Source organism: Salvia hispanica, chromosome 2 (genome assembly GCF_029641045.1).
Source record: "Salvia hispanica isolate PSC_SH4W2 chromosome 2, Shi_PSC_v1, whole genome shotgun sequence".
Classification (NCBI taxonomy): Eukaryota; Viridiplantae; Streptophyta; class Magnoliopsida; order Lamiales; family Lamiaceae; genus Salvia; species Salvia hispanica.
Genome location: NC_142693.1, coordinates 8,458,355 through 8,468,173, shown reverse-complemented (window position 1 = coordinate 8,468,173; position 9,819 = coordinate 8,458,355). Strand labels below are relative to the sequence as shown.

At 34.0% G+C, this 9,819-nt stretch overlaps 1 protein-coding gene across 1 annotated transcript; it reads left to right on the top strand.

The window, feature by feature from the left end:
* The first annotated feature begins 2,208 nt into the window (after nucleotides 1-2,208).
* LOC125216273 (naringenin,2-oxoglutarate 3-dioxygenase-like) lies at nucleotides 2,209-4,574 on the top strand. The gene is made up of 3 exons (XM_048117949.2): nucleotides 2,209-2,578; nucleotides 3,309-3,737; nucleotides 4,121-4,574. Exons 1-3 carry the CDS (start codon nucleotides 2,225-2,227, stop codon nucleotides 4,400-4,402), a joined length of 1,065 nt encoding a protein of 354 aa, XP_047973906.1. The 5' UTR covers nucleotides 2,209-2,224; the 3' UTR covers nucleotides 4,403-4,574.
* The last annotated feature ends 5,245 nt before the right edge of the window (nucleotides 4,575-9,819 follow it).

The following is a 9,819-nucleotide window of genomic DNA, read 5'->3' as shown; positions in this document are numbered from 1 at the left end:
ACCTAATTCTTCCTTCTTATTTCCTCTTCAAAAAATTGCATTTCAGCTCTAAAAAAACACCAAAATGACGGACCCGGCCGGGTGGAATTAATCCACTGGAAATTCACCCGACCGGGTGGGAATTCTTCGGTACTCTCTGGAGTCTCGCAGGCTTAATTACGCCACCCGGCCGGCTGGAATTATAGGGTAATAATTCACCTGGCCGGGTGAGATTTTCTAGACAACGCAATGTTCGTATAACGGCCATAACTTCTTCTACCGAACTTCGATTGAGGCGTGCGAGATACCCACGCGAAGATCTTTCGAAGACGAAGAGATTGATATGTAATAGGGGCTGATTGGACTTCAAAATATCTAGTAAATATTGTCTCAAACCAAGGCTGCTGCACATCCACATATTTTGTACTTTTTTCTACACATTCTTAACAAAATGGTCAACATACCAACATAATAGTGAAGTAGATATAAACACGCCTAATAATAGACGAAATATGCTCAAATTCATACAAAACCACCCTCTAAAACCATGTAAAATCCAAGTACTGCATCCTTAAAGTGCTCATAGCTCTTAGGCAGTGAATTTAACAACATCAATGCCTTGTCCTCATCTTTAATTTGTTCATCGATGTTCTCAAGATCGTCAATACATTTCCCAAATTCTTCAAGTTGATCTGCTATATTCTTTGCATCTTGAATCTTGAAGGTCAGCAGTTTCTGCTTCAGGTGCAGGCGATTGGCAAGGGACTTTGTCATATACAGGGACTCCAATTTGGCCCAGACACCTACTGCAGTCTCCTCCTTCGAGACCTCTCTCAGCACCCTATCCGTTAAGTTCAAGATCAAGGTGTTGTAGGCCTTGCACTGCATCTCCAGCAGCCTCCCCTTTTCCTTCTCATCGAGCTCGAGCTTCTTTTCTTCACTGCCACCGCTATCATCATTGGCCTTCAGAATATCCCATAGCCCTTGTTGCATCAATATTGTCTTCATCTTCAGCCTCCATAGGCCAAAATCATTTTTACCGGTGAATTTCTCCACCTCAAACTTGGTTGTAGACATTTCTCGAACAGGTGGTGTGCTTCTTCAAAGATCAGCTTATCAACCCTGACCTCTGAACTCAATCCGCCCAGAAACCAATCAAGAAAAAGAAAAGACACTCAAAGAAAGCTCAACTCGCTTCCCACAGACGGCCCCACTTGTTGTGGTTGCACCTCCATTCTCACACACTCACGGATGTTGAACAAGAAAATTAAAACACACAGTGGCTTACGTGGTTCGGTAATGAATTTGCCTACGTCCACGGAGAAGGTGTATCAGAGTTTATTGATCTAGCTCACAAACAAGACTCTCACACTCTACAATTGAAACGCCTATGGCTAATCACAAGTTAGGCTCCTCTATCAAAAGTGCGTGTGTATTTGTGTGCTCTCTGTTTTTCTACAATTAAGCATCTAGCTTATGTATGTGTGTGCGATTACAAGAGTGTGAAAACTAACTAAAACTTATTGAAACCAAAATTAGTTATAACCGCTTAGACACCAACGGCTACTTCCAACACTTCAATTCTTGATCTCACTCGAGCCCCAAATGGCTCTCACTGATTCAGCCCGATGCTCTACTGAGTTTGCAGTAGCAGAACTCACAAAATGAGTATCGGGTATGTCATTTGTTAGTATGCCTTGAATCTATATGGTTTACTGCTAGCTAAATAAGGGCACAAAATTCTGTAATCTAGATGGTATGCTATGTTGCTTATTGGTTCCTATAAGTCATATTGTGCCTAACCCATCATGTGTGACACAAAACTCTGGAATATGTAATCGCAATTATAATATAATATGTTCTCCGTTCTTGTCCGTAGACATAGCCAATACAACGTTGGTGAACCACGTAAATTTGTGTCTCTTTACGTTTCTGTTTGTTTTGATTACTCAATTACCCTATTCCATGTCAACACCATACCAATTTATGTTAGTATTACAATACCAACTTTTATTTTATTTTGAAGATTTTTAAGTTGAGTCATCCAGTACTAGGGCCAAAATTTACTAACTGTCCTAAAAAATAGGTAAACCTTAATGAAGTCATAACTACTAAGTACTAATTATAGTACTAAAAAAAGTTAGGCTCAGACAAGAGCACGTTTTCCACCTCCTGACCCCTTATAACAATCCAATGAAAATCTTATATAGTTGAAAAATGAGTTCAAATATTCCTACAAAAAAAAATGGGTGAAATGCACATTTCTCCTTGTGAGCAAGCAGAACTTGGCTCTTTCCACCCAAAATTCATGAGGGATGAAGAGGAGAGGCCTAAGGTGGCACACGACCAGTTCAGCGACGAGATTCCGGTGATATCATTTGCCGGAATCGAGAAGAGGGAGGAGGCGTGGCGACAGATCGTGGTGGCGAGTGAGGAGTGGGGAATATTTCAGTTGGTTGATCATGGTGTGGATTTGAGTGTGGTTGAAAGGATGAGAAGTTTAGCTCTAGACTTCTTTGCTTTGCCTTCTCAAGAGAAACTTAGGTTTGATATGTCTGGTGGCAAGAAAGGTGGCTTCATCGTCTCTAGCCACCTTCAGGTACTGCTTTATTTTATTTTTAATATTATAGTATTTGGAAAATTACCAATGCAGAGTCGATGTTACTCTTTCAGTCCGTCATTTATAGTTTTACTTGGACTCGATAAATTGTTTGATTTTGTGAAAAAAAAACTAAGAAAATGAGTTAGTGGAATGGTGTTTAAAAGCAACTGGGACATTAAATCACGAACATCCCGAAATAGCAAAATGAGATTTTAAATCGCGAACAGACGGAGTAGTAGTTAATCTCACGATGAACCGTAGTTTGATTGGTAAGTAGTTACAATAATGTCTTGCAAATACCCCATCTGTTCTAAAAAATAGATAAACTTGTAAATGACACGAGTTTAATATGTAACTAGTAAAAAAAGAGATGGAAAAAAGTATATAAAAAAGAGAGAGAGAAAAAAAAAAGTAGTGGAAATAGTGTTAATAAATTGTAGGGTCCATATTATTAGTGGTGTGTAATTGGTAAAAATTTTCCATGTTTAGACTTTATCTAATTTTAGGGAATGACCTAAAATGATAAAATTAGTCTATTTTACTAGGACTAACAGAGTATGGGTAGATCTAATCGTAGGGTAGTTAATATCTAAAGTCAATAATCTCGGATTTGCACGCAACATTATGTAGCCATACAAATCTTTGTATTTATCAATTAAAATGTTTTTATTTTCATCAACAAATTACTTATTGGAAATTAAATAAAAAAATAAACTATTGGTTGAAGGGAGAAGTCGTACAAGACTGGCGGGAAATAGTAACATATTTTTCTTACCCGGTGGAGGCGCGGGACTACTCGCGATGGCCGGACAAGCCGAGCGGGTGGCGGGAGACGACGGAGGAATACAGCCGACAGGTGATGGATTTGGGATGCAAATTACTGGAGATTTTATCACAAGCAATGGATCTTGAGAAGGATGCTCTCTCAAAAGCATGCATTGACATGGATCAAAAAATAGTTGTCAATTTCTACCCAAAATGCCCTCGCCCGGATCTCACATTGGGTCTAAAGCGGCATACGGATCCGGGTTTGATAACTCTACTGCTCCAAGATCAGGTGGGCGGGCTTCAGGCGACCCGGGATGGAGGCAACACATGGATCACAGTCCGACCTGTCCCGGGTGCTTTTGTTGTCAATCTTGGCGATTATGGTCATGTAAGTTTTTTCTTATTCTCTCTCTTTTACTTTTTTTTTCCATATTCGTTGCAACAATTTATCTAAAAGTTGTAGATTGAAACATTTTGTATTTAATGTTGATTAATTCCATAAAAAAAACTAGTACTACTACTAAAATATGTGAGTTTGGGAGTGGTGGATTTATGTATATTAAACAACAATAAGGTGCCATTAATTTAATTGACATTTTTCAAATTGCAACAGATACATTTCTTGTTTGGTTAAAATATTATGCAGTCTTATTTTGTGAGTTAAGTTAAAATAAGATGTCTGAGAAAAGAAAAATGTATTGAACAATGAGTCGGAGCGAGTATATATATATAGAGGGTTTTGACGGTCGTTGAATTGAACTATATATTTAGTACTTGAGCAACGGGAGGTTCAAGAGTGCGGATCACCAAGTAGCTGTGAACTCGAAAAGCAGCAGATTATCCATAGCAACATTCGTGAACCCAGCCCCAAACGCCCAGGTTTATCCGGTGAAGATCGAAGAAGGTGAGAAGGCAGTGATGGACGAGCCCATTTCGTACATGGAGATGTACAAGAGGAAGATGAACAACGATCTTCACCTCGCTCGACTTAAGAAGCTCTCCAAACAGGAGATGAATGACAATAAGGATAAGACCTGCAAAAATCTTCCATAGATTCTTGCTTGAGAGAGTATAAGGAGTACGTACCAATTATTTTCATATGCTTTGGTTTGATGTTCTTGTGTTTGTAATGTTACAGAGATTATACATTCTTTGTAACTTTTTTAATTATAATTATGTGTATGAATAAGTTCTTAATTAAATGGAAAAGTACGTATTGTTGAAAGTTTGAAGCTTTGTTTTTGATCTTGTGTACAATGCTAATAAAATTAAATACGAAACATTTAATTTTCGGCATGTGATTTATATAGGGTTGATTTGTGAGTTATTGAAGAGAAAGTTTTAAATAGGGAGGAAAAAGTAGTGATGGTGTTATTTTTATTTTAGGAATATTTTGTTTTTAATGGGACAATCTAAAAAGGATAACGTTCCATTTAATGAAACAGAATGAATATGATTATGGGTTGAGCACAAATATTTTCGGCCTGGTGATAATATTCCCATTTTTATGTTTAGAAGGTCCTTCCATTATAAGGTCAATTTTAATAGTTGAAAAAAATAAATTCAAATTGAAGACTTCAATATGAAAAAAGAAATCTTTCAAATTGAACAATTGTATTTGAAGAAGCAGAATTAATTGAACTCCTCATTTAATCACACCAAAAATAATAGAGAGTGCATGTCAAATTTGTGAGCCACGAAAAAATTTCTCTACTGTTTGCAATAATTGAAGTTTTGACTATTTTGAATTTTTCTCTACTGTTTGCAATAATTGAAGTGTGTGTCCCTACTAATTGTAATAGCAAAAATTTCGGAAAAGTGTCGATGCCACGAAAAATTTAGATGTATATATTGCTCTATTTATGTCATGCTCATTTTGTTATTATTCTATACGCCCCTCCCAACATTTGCCACCTCCAGTTATTACAATTCAAAACGCCATTTTCATTCATTTAGAAGAAATTTTAAACTCCAGATAGCTCAATGTTCCACATATTATCAATGCCTCATGCCTATTGAGTATTTATCGTTTTTTCATAATTTTATGGTATTTTAATTTCTATAAAAATAATTTTATAATTTATTATAAGCACCAAGATATTTTAAAATAAACTTAGACAAACACGCCTTACACATGGCCTAGTAATTTGAGATTTGTATTATGTGTTTTCAACTTTTGTTTCCTATTTTAAAATATCTAACTGGATATTTTTGATAAAGTATCTTAATTTGGAGACGAAAAGATAATTAATTTCTAACATTCAGTAAGGCCCTGTTTAAGGTAGAGGAAGTATTCAAAATGATAATGATGACGATGATGGTGATATATATATATATATGATAAAGATTGATTAGATTCAAATTGATAGTGATGACTATGATGGTGATATATGATAAAGATTGATTTTTTGTAAGTTTATTACTTATTTTAATAATGCATATATTGAAAATGATTGATATAGTTTGCACTTCACTTTGGGAGAGGATTCTGTTGTCGTTAAAAACATAGCAGAACGTGCGGCGCTTAAATCGCACAAATTTATGAACTTAAACGTAGCACTTCTGCCGACCCTTTTTTTTTTATGTTTTATTCACTTCATTTTAAACACTTTTTATATTCTATGAAACAGCAAAATACTCAAAAAGGCATTTGCATATAAGAATATTCTATTATACATCTTTATACTAGTGAATTTAAATACAAAAATTATACTAGTTAATTTTATTTTAATTTTCACATTTTTTAAAATATTTCATTTGTCCCTATTTAAGTTATCCACTACTATTTGATACGTGTTTAACGAAAATGATAATAAATAGTTAAAATGAAGAAACATTAAAATAAAAGAGAATAATGTAGATGGGATTTATTATTTTTTTTCTCAAAACAAGGGCCAAGAAGGAATCGATCACATACTTTCTCCGTCCCAACTAAGTTGAGTTAAAACTTATGGACACAAAAATTAAGAAATTATGTTGAGAAGTAGGAGAGAGGATAAAGTAGGAAAGATAAAGAGAGAGTAAAATATGTGATGAATAAAATAATAATTATATGTTTTATTTTTTATTTTTAAAAAAAAGAAATGACTCAACTTAATTAAGATATCCAAGAAAAGAATATGATTCAACTTAGTTGAGACGGAGGTGTACTATTTTCTATTCTAAGATACTTTGCGTTTGGAAATAGCTTTCTTTAATAATTAATATGTTTTTTTTATTTTGTAAGATTAACAATTTCACGCTTGGAAATAGCTTTCTTTAATAATTAATATGTTTTTTTTTTTTTTTTTGTAAGATTAACAATTTCAGACGAGCTAGACTTGGTGTTAGTATAGTTTAGTTTAAATTATTTTATACGTAATCCTTTTATTTGGGGAATGATGGTCATAATTAGTTATTATTAATTAGTAGTTTTATTATAAATAGAATTCCTATATTTTTAATTGAATTTTATACTAGTATCATGACTTTTTAAAAGAATAAAAAAGATGTGCCAAAATACTCAACAATCCTATTCAATTATAAATATAGGAACTCTAAATTCGTGCGTTTTAAGCACCGCTTATTAACTACTCCACAAATTCTTGCATTTAAAAATTCACTAATAATTAAAGTCAACAATATACACATACGCCCTTTTGAGTATTTGCCTGTTTAATAGAATACAAAAAGTGTTTAAAAAGAAATGAATAAAACATAAAAAAGGATCGGCAAAAGTATTGCGTTTAGTTTATAAATTTGGGCGTTTTAAGCACCGCACGCCCTACTTTGTTATTAACGACAGCATGGGACCCTCTCACTTTAATCTCTTACAAATATCACATGTTTTGCTTAAAATTTGACATTTAGCCAACAAAGAAGATACCCTCTTTGTCCGCTATTACGCTACCCCATATTGACAACACTGCGGAAGAGGTCATTAAATAAAAATAAATAGAGATGAAATTAGTCACATTATTGAGAAATACTATTGTTAGTCAGCCGATTTAGGTTGAATGAGTGGAGATTGTTTTGTGATGTGGCATTCTTTCCACTACTTTTTCTTTTTCTTTTTCTCTTTTTTTTATGAGAAATTGGTATTCACTTTTTTTAATTTCATATAAGCTTTTTACTTTCATTAATAAATTTATTTATCTGATTTATATAATATTTTTTATTGAATTTGTTCACTATCCAAGTTATTTTCTTCCATAAATTTCTTTGCGTTGTTATTAAGCATTCTAGAAATTTATAGATCCAAAATCATCCAAATTATTTATTTTGATTTCAAAATTATCAAAATCCTCTAAACCACCCACACTCATCTTATTTTATGTAATATATTGCATTTCATTTCTCTTATTTTCGTAATTGTAAATTATATTTAATTAAATTTATAAAAAAAATTATACGTATACAATATATTAAAATTAATAACAAATTAATTATTTATGAAGAATACGTAAGGTGGAAAATATTTTATCAAGGTTGAGTTGAGGTCATTAATGGGAGTGAAAGGTATACTCCCTCCGTCCGCAAAATATTGTTTACATTTGACTCGGCGAAGAAAAGTGAGTGAAAAAAGTTAGTGGAATGTATGTTCCACATTTATATATCCCCTCCATCCGCAAAATGTCATCCACACTTTATTCGGCACGTGTTTTAAGGTATGTGAAGAAAAGTGAGTGAAAAAGTTAGTGGGACGTGTAGGCCTGCTTTATCGGTTCTCGGGTACCCTGAATCAGAATCGAAACCGACCGAGTAATTGAGGAACTGGGAATCGATTTTCTGGTTCCGGTTCTAGTTTCGGTACCGATTCTAATGTTCGCGAAAATTACGGTTCCGGTTCCGGTTCTTACCCGGAACCAAATAATAAATCAATTTTAGATTTTCACTTTTAGACTTTTCCGGTTCTTACCTGGAAAAGTTAGTGGAACGTGTAGGCCTGCTTAATCGGTTCTCCGATTCTCGGGTATCCGGAATCAGAACCGGAACCGACCGGGTAATTGAGGAATCGGGAATCGATTTTTTGGTTTCGGTTCCGGTACCGATCTAATGTTCGCAAAAATTCCGATTCCGGTTCTTACACGGAACCGAATAATAAATCAGTTTTAGATTTTCAATTTTAGATTTTATAAGATACTCCCTCTGTCCCATTAAATATGCAACATTTGCTTTTCGGCACGGGATTTTATGTAGTGTTGTTTTGTGAGTTAATAAAGAGAGAGTTAAGTAAGAGAGAAGAAAAAGTAGAGAGAGTATTGTTTCCATTTTTAGAAACGTTTCATTTTTAATGGGACATACCAAAAAGGAAAATGTTTCATTTCTAATGGGATAGAGGGAGTATTAATTAGTATCCAATTATCTTATAGGGCTGTGTGTGTGTATTTGTCGTTTGTTTGTCAGTGTTGAGGCTGTGTGTGTGCGTGTAACATGCTTTGTGTGTGTGTTTGTTTAAGGTGTTGTGTGTATGTATAGCTGCTATGTGTATGTGTTTAAGATGTTGTGTGTGTGTATGGTGCTGCATTTGTTTGGGTGTATACTTGTTAGTATTTTGTCGTGTGTTGATTTTAATTTTTAGGTGTTATACTTCTTAAATATTTATTGAATTATTGTTTTTAGGTATTGGAATATTGAATGATGAATATTGTTATCTTATCGATTTGTATTTTTATGTGTTTCTTTGAATTTTTAGGTATAAATTGCTATAATTCTAGATGTTGAATAATTCAAAAAAAATAAAATTAAAACTACAAATCAGATCCAGTTCATAACTAGAATCGGCCGAGTAAGAACCGTCAGTTCCAAACCAGAACCGGTCTGTTCCGATTCCAGAATTCATGAAAATTTGTAATCGGGTACCCAGTCAAACCTGACCAGATAGAACCGGAACCGGCCGGTTAAGCAGGCCTAGGAACGTGTATTCCACATTTATATGGAGTATTAATTTTATAATAGAATGTGAGTGTATGAGTTAGTGCCTTAGTGGAAAGTGAACTCCATTATCAAAAATGGAAGCATAGTGGATAATTATTTCGCGGACGGACCAAAACGACAAAATTGGGAAACATTTTCACGGACGAAGGGAGTATTAAATTGAGGGTTGTTTATGTTGATGAAAGAGAAATAAATATTTTATTAAAAAGTTTATTGAGGTTGGGTTGAGTGAGGGTTGTAAATGTGGGTAGTCTTAGGAGTCTCAGTTGAGTTCGGCACGAGTTTTAATCACTATAAAGGAAAGTGAGTGGGAGAAAATAGTAGAATGTGAGATTCATTTTTATATAGTACTATTTATTTTATAATAAAATGTGAATGGAGTGAGTTAATGGAAAATGTGATGTACCTACCCATTTATAGTAAAAGTGAACCATAACTCATAATAGTGGACTAACTAAAATGGTAAACCGGGACTCCTAAATCTTATTGACGGAGGGAGGGAGTAAGCATTATTATCAAGAATTTCGAGCAAGTATATTTTTTATTACATAGAA

Coding starts and splice junctions, on each gene's coding strand:
- LOC125216273 (XM_048117949.2), top strand. CDS start 2,225: ATGGGTGAAATGCACATTTCTCCTTGTGAGCAAGCAGAACTTGGCTCT. Junction 2,579..3,308: donor TCGTCTCTAGCCACCTTCAG/GTACTGCTTTAT, acceptor TATTGGTTGAAG/GGAGAAGTCGTACAAGACTG. Junction 3,738..4,120: donor ATCTTGGCGATTATGGTCAT/GTAAGTTTTTTC, acceptor CTATATATTTAG/TACTTGAGCAACGGGAGGTT.